The sequence below is a fragment of the Buteo buteo genome, chromosome 10, assembly GCF_964188355.1.
Source record: "Buteo buteo chromosome 10, bButBut1.hap1.1, whole genome shotgun sequence".
NCBI lineage: Eukaryota > Metazoa > Chordata > Aves > Accipitriformes > Accipitridae > Buteo > Buteo buteo.
In genome coordinates, this window is record NC_134180.1 from 16,379,864 (window position 1) to 16,397,373 (window position 17,510).

Sequence of the window (17,510 nt, forward strand, 5' to 3'; positions counted from 1 at the left end):
ACTGTCCTTAATGATACTATACTTAGCTTCTGTTTGGGATTGTACTTGACAGTCTGCTTCTGAACCATTTTTTTGTGAAATTCAAATAACTGAAACCCAACAGATGTAGGATATACAGCCATTATAAAAGTTAAAGCCATAAAGTTCATTAACTGCATTGAAAAAAGAACATATTTTCCAGATCTATTTAAATTTTCAAAATGAAACTTAAAAAAGCCATCTAGACTTTGAAACCTGCTGAGCTTGATGTCTATGTGGAGCAGCATTACATCACTTGTAAAAGGCTTACTTGGTTATACTACTGTGATTATCAAATGATGACCAGCAAAAGCAACCCTTATAAAAGAAGTCCACTTTACATACTATTGAAGGTCATTAAAGAAAACTCCAGGCTTGTAGAAAAGCAGCACAGAGATGCCATCTAGCAGTAACTCTTAGAATATTTCTAACGTTTAATAGTTCTTTCTTTTAAGATACTGCACTTAAGTGTAGGAGAAAGGAAAGATTTTATATTCCAAGTCCTTCCCCTATAGCTGGCTTCCTGCTGGATATCTACCCACCCTGCTGGAAATAAGACTTTACTGAAATATATTATCATGAATAATTATATTTTCTTGGGTTTTTTTTCTATGTAAATACAGAGAAAAATTAGAAACAAATCAACAGATATAACATTTAATAAATATCTTAAAATTTATATTCTCTAATTAGCACTAAGAGTGTTTAAAGTTAATCAGTAGTGAGCTGTCTTCTACTTGTTAAAGAATTTCCAGAGCTGGTCAATAGTCTATATTGTGTTTAGCAGGAAAAACAAAACAAACACACACACACACACACACACACACACACACCCCAAATACAAAAGCATGGGCAATGAATTACTATGGTTGAAATAAAATCTTAATGTGAGATGTAAGAATAAACTATATATATATATACACATATTTTGTTACATATTTTACCATAAGATGGCGACACTTAAACACTTTCCTATCAGTAAATAACCTAGTGAGTTTAGCATAAAAGCCCTGTCTTAGTAAGAGTGCCTGTGGACAGCAGTTTTAAGTCAGTGATGGCCTGGTACTAAATCAAAGCTTTTTTCCCCAGGTATTATTTTAAAGTAGTTGATCAGTAAAATAACCTATAAATTGAATATTAATTATGTAGGACATGAATAGGAATGTATTGTGTATACTTTGAAATGTCTGATGTGATTTATTTTCATAAGCTGAATACTTTTGAGTGTCAAGGGCATGTAAAAAGTTGTCTGTCTAGTCATGAGCATATTGCTCAATTCTTTCTGGAAAAGAAAGAATTTAACATCCCCTTGTTTCCTACAATTAATTTCATATGATATATTTGCTTCCCAACCTGCAGGGCAGAAAATTATTATTCCATTTCAACTTAGCATAAGGCAAGATAAATAACTGAGCACTACTTCTAAACTGAGATTTCAATCACAAATTGTACTTATTTGCTAAATAATCCTGAAAACATTTTTACATACATCATTTTTCACAGAAATATGAAATCTGTTGTTTGTCGTCAACAAAACTAAATGGTTATCTGCTATGTGGCATCTTTTTAATGCTTAATGTGGTGTGGCACCTTAAGCAAGGATCTGAGTAACCACTTGATGTCATGTTTTTATTTCTGAAAACCCAGTTTAGCTCTGATAAACACCAGACTTTGATTAAGGACTCTTATTTTTATATAATCTTAAGGACTTTTGAGCTTTCTGGCTCATGACCCCTTCACAAAGTTAAAAGAGCCTGCAATGAACATTTTAATATCCTTGAAAATGTCACATGCAGTGATGAATAAAAGGCCATTTTTATGCCCTCTGCACAGTATGCCACAGAAAAAGGGCTAGAAGCAAAGTTTCAAAAGTTAATTCATGCCATTTCATTCCAGTGGCTCATCCTACTTTTCAGTGCTGGATGGTGATGGGCAAGTAGGACGGACCATTTCTTCCCCCTGTTATTTTGGAGCATATCTCTGACATCTGAACTAAAAAATTAATTCTGCCAGCTGAAGCTTGTTTGCTTCATTAATGGTTTTACTCTTCTGTGGCTAGACAGTGATACAAATTTTGTTTTTCCTGCTTTCATGCAGTCTCTTTAAGTCTCTTAACTTTAATAGATCTCGCTAAGTGTAACAGAAGATAGAAAAATAAAGAAAACGAGTGTGTGGAAACCTGCAATTATAATGTGACCATGTCCTGCTATTCACACAGATGTGGAGGTCCTGTGCATTGACTGATGAGTCTCTTTACAGACACAGCAATAGCCGATACTTTCAAATAGGTCCTATTTAATAACATTGATATAATTAATTATTTAGCTAATGTTATTAATCCTATATCACCTCCTGCTTTTTTAAGTTGTCACTGTATCTTACTGATTAAGAAGTGGTCAGAATACTGCGGCTGTAAATCAGATTTCCACTGAATTGCTTTTTAAGTTCTATCTTTATATTTTTAGAGGAACATGCCTTCCATATTGTTGGAAATTCAGTACATTTTTGTATATGATTAATTTACGTGATTAATGCTTTTATTTTAAAGGAAAAAATCTGCCTGAAGAACTGAACATTTCCTCATACGGTAGTCTGGTATCTAAATGGTATCACTAAAATGACGTTCAGCAACATACAATATAAATTGTGGCAACATGGTAGGGACTGCTGCTGGTAACGGACTGCAATACTGTAAGAATGTTTTCTCTCTCGTTACTTTTTTATGATGCTCACAGTTACAAGAGTGCATGTCACAAAAAGACAAATGAGCCAAGTTCTACATCTGTAAGATGCAGCACTACAGACGTCTGCAGGCCTAGGGGGTTTCTGTCATTACTGCTCTTAAGCGGTCTAGCGCAGTTCTGATTTTTTTAATGATTTAATCTAAACCCACCTTTACAAGGCAGGTTGCGCGGCTCAACCGCGTTGTTTACTTTTATCATTATTTTGGTATCAGACGTGATCTTTTGGTGACCTGAACACACTTGAAAATAACGAAACTCTACAGCAGCCCGGAGCATGCCTCTAGTACCGACACCAGTGTCTTCACGTGACGCCTCCGGTTCCACTCGAAACAAATTTATTCCCAGTCGGAGGCTGTCGATCCCTGCTTCCAGCGCCCAGCTGCTTCTCCAGAACCGGTGCAGTCACCGAGCACCGTCCAGACCTCTTTGCCCTGAGTCGGAGAAGTCGCTGTTCCTGCCGGCTGGACAGCTGCCGGCCTTCAGCGGGGGATGAGCCCCGCGCCGCGCCGCCCTGCCCTGCCCCCGCCGTCCCGACGCCCCCCCGCTGCAGCCCCGTCCAACTTTTGCCTGGGGCGGTGCCGGGGGGTCGCGGGGAGATCGGGGCTGCGGGGGACGTGGGGTGCGCGCGCTCTGCGCGCCGGTGCCGCGGGCCCCGCTGCAGCGTGCCCGCGCCCGCAGCCCCTCTGACGGCTGCCACCGGCGCGTCCCCGCCTCGCGCCGGCAAGCCGGTAATCCCGGGACCGGGGACAGCCGTTTCCGCCACGGACTCCCCCGCCCGGCCGATCGGACGACCAAGGACGCGCGCCCGCCTCTGCCCGCAGCCATCCAGCCGCCCGGCAGAGCCGCGTCGCCCGCTGCCGCATACGCCGCCTGCGGGCCGGCACCGCCCGCCTCGCTCCGCCGCCGCGGAGCCGGGCGAACCCGCCGTCCGCGGGGGCGCCCGGGCCGGGCCGGGTCGGGTCGGGCCGGGCCGGGCCGGACCCGGGCGCGGCGCCCGGCCGGCTCCTACCTTGGTCGGGTCGAGGCCGGCCAGCAAGGACAGCAGCAGGAGGTTGAGGATGTTGGCGGGCGCCCGCATCCTGATCCCGGGGCTGCCTCTCCGCGCCGCTCCTCTCGGTCATTCACTCCGCTCCCGCTGCAGCGACCGCGCCGGCAGCCGCGCTCTCTGCCCGCCCGCCGGAGCCCGACTGGAGGCGGCAGCGGCAGCCGCCCGGGGGACGCTCATTCCGCGGGCAGCCTCGGCGCGGGGAGGGCGAGCGAGGACGGCGCTGCCCGTGCTGCCGGAGCGGCTCCGCTGCCCCGTCCCACCCCCGCCCCTCCCCTCCGCCCCGGGCCAGCCCACCGCAAAAGTTTGGGCCCGGGAGACGGCGGCGCGAGCGCGGCAGGACGGGCGCGGGGCGCGGGCGGCGGATGTGACATCACCGCCGCCGTGAGGGAGCCGCGAACCGCTAGCGGGGAGCGGCCGGGGAGGCGGTGGCGGGCTGGGCTGGGCTGGGCTGCGCTGCGCTGGGCTGGGCTGGGCTGCGCTGCCGAGGGGCGCCAGCAGCCGGGGGGCTGAGGAGAGGCGCGACCCGGGCCGCCAAGGCGCGCCGCGTCCCGCCTCACGGCGCGGCTCTCCGTGGCCCTTCGCTCAAACTTTGCCTTCTTCCCCCCCAGCGGTGGCTGACGGAGGCTCTTTTCTCCGCGGAGGGCAGCGTGCAGCCAGGCACGGCTCTCCCGCTGGCTGCGGGCGGGTAGGTGCGGCTCTCCGGAAAGGAGCACCCCTGGCACCGTAGCACTGGGCAAGGGCGGGCTGTTGGGGGCAGCTGCGGGTGCCGCGGCGGGGAGAGGAGTTTCGCCTGGGGAATCCCGCCCTTTCACTCCCCCACCTGGAAAGTTAAGTCAGGGCTTGCCTGAGCCCTCCACTCTGCTTTCCAGCTGGACCGTGGGCCGGTGAGGGACTCTCGTGTCTCCTTGTGTTGGCCGATGAGCTGTGGTGGGGAGGCCTGTTAGGTGAAGGTTGGTGGAGGTCATTGCTTGGAGTCCTTTGGGATCCCTCCCAAGGACACGCTGCAGCATGCGGTCAGAATTTTCCTTTTCTCTACTTCAACAGGCATGTTTGTAGTCGGGCAACACTGGTTTGCTAGCCAAGGCTCTGGGTGGGCTCCTGTCTGCCTATGCAGCAGCTCATGGTCACTCTTCCACAGCTACAGATGAGGAAGTACAGGCAGGGATGTGGTTTGGCCTCCTCAGGGTTGCACATTTAGCACAGCTGAATATGGCCCAAATGTAAATCACACTTACAACAGCACCATCCTGTTGGCATGGGCAAAGTATGTCAATGTTTCAGTTATTTTCCAAGACTCAAGCTCATGATCTATGGTCAGGGTAACCTTAGTTGTAAGATTATGACTAAGATTGTCCTAGATTAGTTTTTCAGCTTTACATGGTAAAAACGTATTAGCTTTACTGTTGGCATTTCTTTTTGTCTTGATTAGATTCTCTGGGGTCTACATCGTGTACTTTTTCAGCAGCTAGCACAGAAAGGCCAAAGCTGTTGTGGATGTTTAGGTGCCATGTAATCTTAACAAAGAGAAAAATAGCATAAAAGTATCCTTAAAGAAGGAAAACTTCAGTATAAAAAATAAAGCAAAAATCCAAGCTTGGGAGGGTGTTTTGGTTGAGTGTCTATTAGGATGAGTATGGTCAGGGCGTGGTCTTCTAACTTACTCTCTCCAAGTCTACAAGATTGGTGCCTTTCTTCTTCAAGAATTAAGACCACCGCTGAAAGACAAATGGAGCAGAAACTGTTCTGCCCACATACTATCTGAAAAGATTGCATATTCTTGCATAATGTTCCCAGATCAAAAGTGCTAATTTTCCCTACAGTGGTTTATTATATTTTTGAGTTTTACATTTCTTCTAGGATTAAAATAACTAGATTTTCTTTTGTGAGTGAATTAAAATTTATGGTTTATGGTAAGATGACTTAGAGAAGCCCCCTTTTGCTTAGCAGTATCTTTTACAACGATACAGACTTTCATTTCCATGGAAGGTAGATCTACAAAGTGTAGTTCCTTATGACAAGAAAAGGAAATTACAGAATTTGTGAATGAGCTTCCAGTGACATTCCAGGGTCTACAATGGAAAGAGAATCCCCTCTGATACAGACTCTACTGAATTTCCTTCTACAAAGAAAATATAAAAGATACAGAAAGGAGACTAGTTTAGTTAATTTTTTTTCTGTAGAAAAGATATAAAAGGTCTATTTTCTATGAAGTAATGATAAAAAAATGTAAAAAGGGACAGCTGCATATATTAATATGGATACAATAATAAGTAAAGTAACAGTACCAAAGCATGGAAAGTCTGAGGTTCTCCAAGGGACAAAGTGAATGGTGTTTTCAAAAGAAACAATTTCTTATGAAAAAAGAAAGATTGTAAAGTCACAAAGGCAGGTATGAAGGTATTTAGATCTTTTCTAGTGTACCTCAGTGACTAGTTCTCTTATTTTCCCTACCTTTATTTTCCCCACACTTTTCTCCCCTTCCTTTTTTTCAGTTGATCATAGATAAAATTGGCAAAATATTTGAATTATTAAAACAATCATAGAATGCAAACTTTTTGAAGAGCTTCAGTGATGTGGTATGTTTGTCCACTTCCTGATGCTGCTTGGAATATCTGTCTTTGAAGTCAGTAAAATATTGAAGACTACAAGTTAAAAATAAAACAAATGGTTCCCCAGGCCCCTGAAAAAAGTGAGACTTCAGATATCCTGAACTCCTCCGATACTTTTATGTGTTACAAACTAATAATTTTTTTGATATATGAAAAGGTACCAAAATGTGTTTCAGAAGGATGGCATAAAGTGACACAATTCATTTCACTCGATTTTAACATTAAGAAGAAAAAGAAAATATGTAATAGACTTACTTTTCTACCCTCTAGCAACCTGACAAGTCTTCTTTTTTCAGAAAAGGCTGTCTGAAGAGTGGTGAGAATCACTAGCAATTAGTACCTGAAATAATTGTTTTTTTTAAAATGTACCTGAAAAATTAAACAAAATTCAAGTCCATATGAGAAGCTTTTACTTCTGCTGTATGCCCCGAAGTGGCAAGGGAATACCTGATTCTGAGGATCTCTAACAAAGCTTTTAATCATCCTTAAAGCCTATGAAATTCTACGTGAATTACATTTCTTCTTGAATTCTTTGCATGGAGATGGCTGCAGTCAGGGTAAAATACTCAGTCATGAGGGAGAAGAAAAGAGATATCAAAAGCTTTCTTGCAGGCATCAGTGACAGAGTATTAGCAAAATGGAGACACGATAGGTACAGTTTGTCTAGATAGTGAAGGATATTCTCAGTGTGTGGCTAAAGTTATAACAACTTCTTTTTCATACCATATTGCAAGACATATTGCTAGCAGTTGGAATAAGACAGATACTTGTTCACTTGGGTACACTGGAAACTGAAGTTGATAAATTGGATGTAGGTACTGAATTATATATACATAAGTTCCAAGTTCTGCAATCTGAGTTTGACAGCTCAAAAGTACTGATGGGAGTTATGATAAAAGACAACATATATATGCATCTGTAGAAAGACACTCTTTATTTATAGCAGGTCACACCTGAAAACTGTATTTTTAATTGCAGTGCTATAAAATATTTTTTCTAGACAAAGAAATTTTTCATGAAATCAGTTTTATATGTACACTGAATATTTCATGGGTGTTGAATTTTCCACCAAGTTAGGAAGGTGGTCCAGATTTGGAATTTTAGGCATTTTCCATATTTATTATAAGAATGAAAAGCTTAGGGAATTGGGAAGAGGGGTTGAATACTGACCCTTGTTGACTTTAATAGAACTGAAATGTCCTTGGAGAGCATAAATGTGTCTTTCATTATGGAAGAGATTTTGATATTTCAATGAGAATGAAGAGAGAAAAAGATAAAAACAAAACTAAACTATCAATGATACAGAAGATAAACTTTTATGATAGATGTTATATTTGATTACATTTCTAAGGAATGTGAGAGAAACAGATTGCTTGAAGTGTTGTTAAATCAAGTGAAGAGAAAAATCGGTAAAATACTGATTTATTTAATTTAGCCAGTGAAGAGTACATAGATGTTAAATAAAGTACAGAGATATTTCAGATATGGGACAAAATTCAGGACTGCTGTAAATTATTAAATATGCTTATATTTGGATAGATTTTGCTATCTGATTGAAATATACTTTATAGTTATTAGTCTCATAAGGAGAGTCATCTTTTTTGGAATCTGTCAATATTACAACCTCACTTCCTAATCCACGTTGCTATATTAGTTAGTTGCAATATTGAAATGAGGTTTTAGAAGCATGTTTTTTCAGTGTAGCTGTCCTAGTGATGATTACTTTACTAAATAGAATTGTACAATTACGTCAACACTGAGTATTTTCTGAAATCCTACTAATACCTGAAAATGTATTTTATTTTTCTGTACATTATCAAAATTGAAAGGTGACTAAATAATTATTGAAAATAAATCTAGCAGTTGATATTTTTCCTACTCCCTGCTCTCTTAAAGTTAACCTTTTAAAATAATTTTTGTTACTCAGAGTTTTTTTAGGAACTTTTCTGTGAAAATTACCTTCCTTTGTGTATATATCTATAAGAGTGCACGGCAAATAGTTAAAATGCAAGTTTCTGAAGAACTGCAATACTAATGTTATTTCCCAATAAGCTTACTCTTAGTGCCAGTGTGAAGTGTACTGTAGATGCAAGTAGCTGTGAATCAGCATAATTGTTATTGGCTTCTATGAAGTAAGCAAAGTAGCCCATGACAGATGTACAGAAATGTTTAGGTACTGGATGAAGTGGACAGGTTTAATAGAGAACTAGTGAGTTAAGCACCTCCTTCAGATCTCCAGCTCTTTGTCTAAAACTGATCCATATTTAGAATTTACTTTTGTTGAAGTTTGACCTTAATTTTAATTGGTGAAGAAAGTGCCCTAGTAAAGTATTCCCAGGTGTTTATAGAGTTCGTATGAAATCCAACAAAAACTTAACTCTGTGGAAATGTAAGTTGTTTTAAAGCAAATATGAATATCTATTTGTAAATATTTCTATAAAGTGATTAAGTTAGCTTTGTTTTTCTTTCAGGTATCATTTATGCTTTTTTTTTATTCAGGACTTTATGCATCAAAAACTAATTAGTAAAATAAATTCTCTTTCCAGCTTGCTAGGAGTTAACATCATCTTTACTTTAGAGCACCATATAGTTATAGTATTTTCAGATTTACAAATCAGTTATATTTAAATTTCAATTACTGTATAAATAGAAATGAAGACATGTAATTAAAGATTTCATCAGTTTGAAATGTAAGAATGTCATTCTTCATGAAAGTGAGAGCATATATGAAGAATGCCTATCTACCAAAAATGCTTATCTTTCCTAGAACATCGTGGAACTCTGCTCACAAGCTTTCTGATATTTTCCCATTCCAATATGGACAAGTACAATACAGTGTATACCATCAGAGTGGCCTTAGAGTGTATTACTGGTTATCTGTGACTTTTATAATTTTAAATGTCATAAAATGTAAGGATTAAGATTCTCTTTTAAAAGATCACAAAGACAGTATATGTATTCTTGATGAACTCTTTGATGTTCTTAAAATCGCACGATCACATAGAACAAATGAAACTTGGAGAACTAATTTTGAAATGTTTTATTTCAGAATTCTAGTGCAGATAGTAAAATCTAGTCAGTTTAATAGAAATTTGATTTGGCTGACAGATTTTGAAAATAAAGAAGGTATGATTACTCAATATGAACAGGAATAATATAATTTTTAAACAGTAGAATATTCAGTTGGCATAATTTAAAATTGAATATTACCTCTTAAAATAGATAATTTGCAGCCTGTCAAGTCCCAGTTAAAGTTGAGCTAAGTAGCTGATGATCAGAAAATTAATTCCCCAGCTAAGTCTTAGGAATCTCTAGAATGTTTTAATATTAAATATTTCTTCTAATTTAGAACATAATGTACTTTGCAAATACATGCTGCAAAAGTGACAAAGACAGAGCAGTATGCTGTATGATGACACATTTATGAATTTATTTTGATAGTAATTTTAATTCTCTAAATGTTTATATGCAAGCAAAACTAGTTTGTGTCTCATTGCATATACGTAGATATTTATTGACCAGAGTGTCATAGTAAAGAGGCTGCTTGCAATAACACTGTGTAGCAACATGATGTTTGTGGGAATTGAAAGGACCTGAGTATCCTCAGCAATTGATCATTGGGGAGTTCCTGGGCTCAGCATCCTACAGGACTGGCTCTCAAAATAGTAAAAGTAATAAGGAATTACTACTAAAAGTTCAATTGCAATACCAGTGTTTGTCATAATCACTTAAGGGCACAAGTACTTAGAAGAAAGATTAGGTCATGATTATAAATTATGATGCAAACATTCTGATGGATTTTATGTTCTGTTCTATTTTAAGGTTGTGAATGTTGCCTTCATACATGATATTTTTCCCCAAATGAAGAGTCAGTGTATCTAGTATCTCATGTCTGCCTTCTGTGCAGAAATTTCTGCTGGAATGGAGAAAGAAAAGTTTGCATAAGAACTTGCCACAAGGACAAATGAGCTTGAGAGGTGGGTGTTTTCTGTAATGCAGTAGTTCATTGCTTTGATTTTTAATCAGTTTCAGTTTTTAAAAGAACCTGGTAGTATGGTGCTATTTGTGGTATTATTGCAATATTCGTGGTTCTGTCCCATATAGCCAAGAAGGATGCTTGTTATAGCTGATGACATAAACTCAGGCACTGTTATGATAATTTTTGTTAGTTGACTGTCGTGGTTTAACACCAGCCAGCAACTAGGCAGTACACAGCCGCTCACTCACCCTCTCCCCCCCCCAGTGGAATCAGGGAGAGAATTGGAAAAAAAGGTAAAAATTGTGGGTTGAGATAAGAACAGGTTAATAGAACAGAAAGGAAGAAGCTAATAATGATAATAATAACAATAACAAAATGACAATAATAATAATAATAATAATAAAAGGATTGGAATATGCAAAACAAGTGATGCACAATACAATTGCTTGCCACCCACCGACCGATGCCCAGTTAGTTCCCGAGCAGCTATCCCTCCCAGCCCCACTCCCCCCAGTTTATATACTAGACATGGCATCACATGGTATGGAATACCCCGTTGGCCAGTTTGGGACTGCTGTCCTGGCTGGGTCCCCTCCCAGCTTCTTGTGCCCCTCCAGCTTTCTCACTGGCTGGAAATGAGAAGCTGAAAAATCCTTGACTTAGTCTAAACACTACTTAGCAACAACTGAAAACATCAGTGTGTTATGAACTTTCTTCTCATACTGAACCCAAAATATAGCACTATACCAGCTACTGCGAAGAAAGTTAACTCTATCCCACCAGAAACCAGGACATTGACACATATTTGATATTTTAATTCCAGCTGGATGCTAGAATATAACTAGTCTGAAAAAAAGTAATCATCTAAGCTGATGCTTGCTGGCATTCCCCTGGTGCTTCTGTAGGATTAGATTTTGAATACTGATGTGGGATTGTGGCTGTGAAAGGTATGTGTCAGTATTCTTCCTGAGATCAGTTTAAGTAGGGCGACAGCTTTTTAAAAGGCAAATGTTAGGAAGAGAAATATTTAAAAAAGGTATATTGGTTTACTTTGTACAACATTTGTCAGATTCTAAAGTAAGTCTTTCTAAAAAGCAAGTTGGTGTGTCTCTTGGCAATTATCAAATGGTATCTGCTCTTCTTAATCTGTAAGGAGATTATCCAGGTTATACACTAATTGTCATGAGTGAAGAGACCTCCAAACTAGCTCCAACCAAGTCTCGAAGCTCACTAAGAGTTGCGCTGGGTAGGCTTAACAGCTCAGTGAATTCTGCATTCCAGAATGTACAGTGTCACTCGTTTTCTATTTTCTCAACGCAGTATCAAATTCAGGAGACTATAACTTGCATGTGGGACATGATACCCCTTTTTTATCATATTCCATTTGCACAGTGTTACCCCAAATGCTTGAGAGTTGGCTCTAGTTTTGTTTTGATTTTACTCCTATCCTGTTGCACAGCAGCAACAGAGGGACTGATAAAATGATTCCATTCATTCCAATTCCACTCATTCATAGCTTTGGCTACGATACTTGGTCAAAGTAAACACAGTATCCCTTCTTTAGAGAGGAAAATTTATAAAGATTTTCTTCAGTTTTCTGTAGGATATCAGCCCATTTGTAAATTCTAGAGGGAGTAAGTGGATTAAATCATCCATAATAAATAATTGTAATAAAACTATGCTTTGAAGCAAAAGGTCTTGTTTTTCCCTCATACTTTGGTTTACATTCCAGTAATTTTTGGACAGCTACCCCTCATTTACAACTAGTGTATCTGAAAAGTGAATCATATCTACAATATCTGATATTCAGGAAGCATAAAAGCTATAAATACCACATGTTTCAAGACATAAGGAAACCCCTTTTAACCATTAGGACAATCAAGCAGTGGAACAGGTTGCCCAGCAAGGTAGTACAGTCTGTATCCTTGGAGGTTTTCTAGACCAGATTGAATGAAACTCTGAGTAACCAACTCTGACTCCACAGCTGACCCTGCTTTGAGCAGCAGTTTGGACTGGAGACCTCCTGAGGTCTCTTGCAGCCTGAATTATCCTATGATCCTGTATCAATGTGAACAGTGGTGAACTGGCTTGCCTCTTCTGCTGTGTGTGGGACTTGGAGCCACCTATCTTATCCCTCAACATATCTGAGAAAAAATAGGTGGTGTATTTCCTATCAGTATATATTTTTGGACCAATATGATGTATATTATATGGTTTTATGTGTGTGTATATATATTTTTTATGTGTATATATATATATAGTTTTAGACTCGTTTGATGTATATTTTTATTTACAGGAACAGTAGTGTACAAATTACTCAGTTTTCTAATTTGATGCAAAGAAGAAAAAAAATATATGGAGTTTTAGTATGCCTCTGCTTTTTTTCAGAAGATAGTTGTAGTCTTTGTACAAATGGTATGAAACTTTCTCATAATTAATTTTTTAAAAAAAGGTACTCCTTTGTGCTGGCCCCTGACCATTTTTTTTCAGGAACTTTGGTTTATACATTATTGCCACTTTTTTATCTCAAGCCAGAGGAGAGCTCTTTAAATCAGGGTAACACTGAGTCTTGACAGTTTGTTACATGAACTATGAACTCCCTTGCCCACATCTGCACTGCATGAGTGTTCACATAAACCTCATGATCTTCTTGAATATACCCTAGTTCCAGCTGTTAAGCAGTGGGCTCAAAACCAAAGCTTTAATGAATTCTGAGATAGTCTCCTTTTTCATTTTAAACCTGTGGATCAAAGAAATGTGAGATACTACCAATTCTCGCACAGAACCTGAACAGTGTTTGACTTCTAAAATAAGCTATGAATGAGGGGTTTGATAACATATTTCTTGGAAAGCTCTACACAGCTTTTCTTTCAGAGAGAGTAGTACAAATCCCTTGCTGTCATATTCAGCAGATGGCAGCATGCATGTTAACTGCCTGGGTATCTGCTCAAACCTTTAAGCTGCCATGCCATATTGACTAGCAAAATAATTAATTTGTCTTTTTGGTCAATTATTTGTCTTTAAGGTCAATCACAGTGGAAGCTTTCAGTGTGTTAATGTAAAAAATCATCTTTACCCTGAGGGGGCACTGTCACAGCAGGTAAGAATTAATTGTGGAATTATATTGCTTTCTTCCTAGAATACAGCTGTGTCAGAAGAAGGAAAACATATCAAACCAGTAGAGTGCAGTTCAGGACCCTGGTGTTTAAAACATTAAAGCACAGATTTAACATTTCCACACATGCATATCTGAATGGTACCAGGATCAGGGCTTGGGGATTAGGTCATGAAAGGTCATGCAAAAAAACCCCAAACCAACCCAAACCAAAAAAACCCCCAAACATGCCCAAACAAATGTTAATGTGTGACTTTTCAATAGCAATACTCATGTCCTTTAAATTTGGCCATTTTTTTGTATAATAGCAGATCAAGTGTGGTGTAGATGCCATATTATCAAACCCATGAATATAAACAATGAAGGCATATGATAACAATGTAAGACAAATTGCCGTGTCAGGTAGAAAAAACCCATGATTTTCCAATCTACACAGGAGATTGCAAGGATGGTGTTTTCCATTGTAGTGTTCTTATCAGACTTGCAGAAGCAGGAATAACGGGGTACTGGAGGCAAAATGTAGAATGCTATCTGAATTTTTCAGCTATGCTGAATTTTGGCCAGAGCTGTTAAGGTGAATATGGATGAAAATTGTGATAGACTTTTGATTGTTGCTGAATATTGAAAATTTGCACTTTATCTAGAGATAAACATATTGTAAGAATGGAATTTGCCATTATTTTCAATGTCCAATTTTATCTTTTTATTCTGTTCTAACTATTCAAGCAGCATTTCTTTTGTTTGTGTGAGTTTGTAGAAACAGAATTTTAAGGCCTATTGATGTTATTTGTGTAAATATGAAGAGAAATTGGTATCACTATCTTACATTTATTTAAGAAATGTTAATGAAATATTGCATCATCTACCAAAAAAGGATCATTATCATGTGATTTGAAAAAACAATCACACAGGCTACTATTAATTTATTAAGTAATACAAAGTACTGCGTACCTCACAATAAATCTCACAGCTAAAATTTGTTCAGAAAACTGTGAAAATTTCCCAGTGAGTAGATCTTATTATCTAGTTACAGATAACTGGCAATATAGGAAAATGGTAATTTTGCTCAGTAATTTGCTGAAAAAAATTGTTCATTGCAATTTAAGCACTTTCTGCAGCAGCCTAGGTTCCTGGAGAGATTTATATGCATAGTTACAAATGTGGATAAAATCCACTGAAGTTGGTAGGAATGTTGTCTGTCTGTATTTCCATCAGTGTGAAGCGGTGGCATTCATTATGTATCAAATGAAATGTGTTTGTAGGTCTTTGGAAAAATAGGGTCTTCATTTAAATATTTTTTTCCAACCCTTAGACACACTTAGTTCTATGTTGTTTGTGCAACCTTATGAAAAAATAGTCCACATAAACTTCACAATACTTTCTTTTCTTTAAACATAAAAAGTTTTGACTATCTTTTTTTTCTCCATTTTTAAATTATTTTCTGGTCTCAGACAAAAAGGTTTTTGTTTTGATCTTGATTTATGTTCATCCTAGACTCTTCTACACTTGTATAAAGTCATGCCTGTCTCATAGTAAGTTCTACTTATGTTTAGCTTGCTTTGTCTTTATATTGACAACTGGCTTTCTCCAGAAGATTAAGGAGCCCGATGATAAATACAAGTCTACTACTATAAGGGTCTCTCTCAAAATGTAGGAGGAACTGTGTAAGGTAATAGACTATAAGATCCCCATTCTAAACATTAAATATCTGTAAAGAGCTACATGTCCCTTAAATCCAATTTAACATGTTAGACAAGAAAGGTGGCAGGTGAATAGTTTACTGAAGAGTTCATTTTACTTAATAAGACATTTTGAATTCCACACCCACTTTGTGTTCACTTGCTCTTCATCTCTAAATTTTTTGCTGTAGTATGGAAATAGAAGATTGATGTTGCAGGAGAAAATATGACCCCCAAATGACCCTCTTATTCTTGTTTTCAGGCATGGTTGCTTCTTGCAATATTCATGAAGAAGTATGTGGACAATGATGATGAAGTCCTGATGAACAGGGTATAAACAGATTTTGTAAGTTTGTGGTTGTGTATGTGTGTACACCTTTAAAAAATCCATTAAGTGACATTTTTAACCCTAACAAAACAAAACCAAAAAGTACTCTACAAAGTCCGAGTAAAACATGTATAAAATGGAAGTTAATACTGAAAAAAAAAAAAAAGCTAAGTAATTCATTTGAATATGCATTTTGAAATGCATATGATTTTTCCCTGTATTTCAACCAATGCTAAAAGATAAGCACACTGACGTTGGAGTTCACCGATTCAAAAAGTGGGATAATACTGTAGTGCCTTATATCACTTAGAACCATGGTAGGATCCTAACCACTACTGTAGTTCAAATAATGGTATAATCTTGCTTTGTTTTGGAACTTCCTCTCAGTATCACAAAAAAGAAATAGGGTTTGGGGTTTTGGGGGGGGGTAGTTTTGTTTTTGGTAGAGACAACCATTTTTGTCATGAACAGCCTTCATCTTTGTGTTGGCAGTCACCTGCATCTTGCAGATTCTTTATGTTAAGTATGGATGCAGAAGATATTTGCAACTATAATGTATTTTCCCACTTGGTCACTCTTGGTTCCAATTTGGCAGTGCAGTGGCTCAAGTAATTTGCTCACTGATTCACATCTCTCCTTATCTAGCAGACAATCTAATGCTTAGGTTGGCTCTAGCAGATGTACAGGCCATTTAAATAAACAGCAGGAGAATTTCTTCAGCCATCTTTTTGTGAACACTGCTGTCCATGAATACAAATACTGTGAGGTTTTATTTTATCATTATTTTTTTTTTATTCTGATGCTTTATTTATTGTCTTATTAAAATATTTGCCAGTTTGGTAGAGTCAGTGTAACATGGGACTGTTTTACACCTTACACTTTTGTAATGGAGAAAAGCCTAGAACTTCTCAAAGGGATGTGTATAACCTTCAGCAAGGTTTTGAAATCAATGGTGATGCCTTGTGAATATATCTTACTACAGTTAAGGCCCTTGGGATGTTGTACAGAGCTGGTGATGTCCATCTGTGCACATGTAGAATGTGCATGCATTAAATACTGTTTTCTACTGGTTAATATCTAGAGATAAGCCTAGAATTAGGTACTGCTCTTGGCTAGTACTTTTAGTGTGATCCTTTGTTGAGCTCCAAACCTGTTGGAAATGACATATATTCTAATTTCCTGGAGAAGATACCCAAGCCAGAGTGTATGGTGTTCCTGAAGTTACGTTAAACAGCTGAAGTCTCATCAAAATTTTTCAAAGTATTTAAAGATCAGTAATTAATAACATAGATGATGACAAATTTTCAGTGACATATTTGTTTACAAGAGGAATGTGGGAGTGGAAAGGTCATTGAATCCTGGCTGCAGTATTGCATGTGACCCTTTTGTAAGACAGTTAAGCTCCATCCTGAAACTAGCTGGAGAATTTATAAAGGTAGATGTCCTAAAGCTTCATAGCTGATCTGTGAAGCAGATCTTTGATCTGACCTGAATGGATATTTGAAACGTTCCAGGCAAATGACCAAGAGGGTGCCTGTGGACGTGGAAAATATTTTTCACAGCAGAAAAAGAACTGTAAGTCACAGTGGAGGTGAAAAGCATTTCTCACAGCAGAAAGAGTACTGTAAGTCACAGTGGCTAAGTAGGTCAGATAGAATGGTGTAATAAACAAGCACTTAGGCTAGTAGTCTGAAAATTTTAAAAGGGCTAACTCTGCTTCTGGTGTTACTTTGCTTTGCAGCCCTAGAATGTAATTTCTGATGACTTCATATTCCCCACGCTGTTAAGGAAGCATTGCTAATTGTTTATTAAATGTTTTGTAAAAAGAAGTACAGAATTTCAAATCTGTTAGTCCCAAGAGGAGAAAAAAACCAAGCCAACCCACACGTGATGAACCACACATCAGGAATGGGAACATTCTAGAATTTACCTTTTAAGCCTAGGTGATAGACACATTCAAAGGCTCAATGGCAAGGTTTCTGGCGTCCTC

At 38.9% G+C, this 17,510-nt stretch overlaps 1 protein-coding gene and 1 long non-coding RNA gene across 7 annotated transcripts in view; one reads left to right on the plus strand and one right to left on the minus strand.

Moving 5' to 3' along the window:
• Positions 1-4,093, minus strand: part of OLFM3 (olfactomedin 3) — a 68,057-nt gene extending 63,964 nt beyond the window's left edge. Inside the window, exon 1 of the mRNA XM_075038797.1 lies at positions 3,772-4,093. Within this exon, the coding sequence (XP_074894898.1) occupies positions 3,772-3,840 (69 nt within the window). The 5' untranslated portion in view covers positions 3,841-4,093. The remainder of the gene's footprint in view (positions 1-3,771) is intronic.
• A 198-nt stretch (positions 4,094-4,291) lies between these two features.
• Positions 4,292-17,510, plus strand: part of LOC142035459 (uncharacterized) — an 86,388-nt gene continuing 73,169 nt past the window's right edge. For all 6 annotated transcript variants that reach the window (XR_012651885.1, XR_012651888.1, XR_012651887.1 and 3 more), the window contains exons 1-4: positions 4,292-4,495; positions 10,242-10,396; positions 13,424-13,498; positions 15,455-15,538. This is a non-coding gene — a long non-coding RNA (uncharacterized LOC142035459). The remainder of the gene's footprint in view (positions 4,496-10,241; positions 10,397-13,423; positions 13,499-15,454; positions 15,539-17,510) is intronic.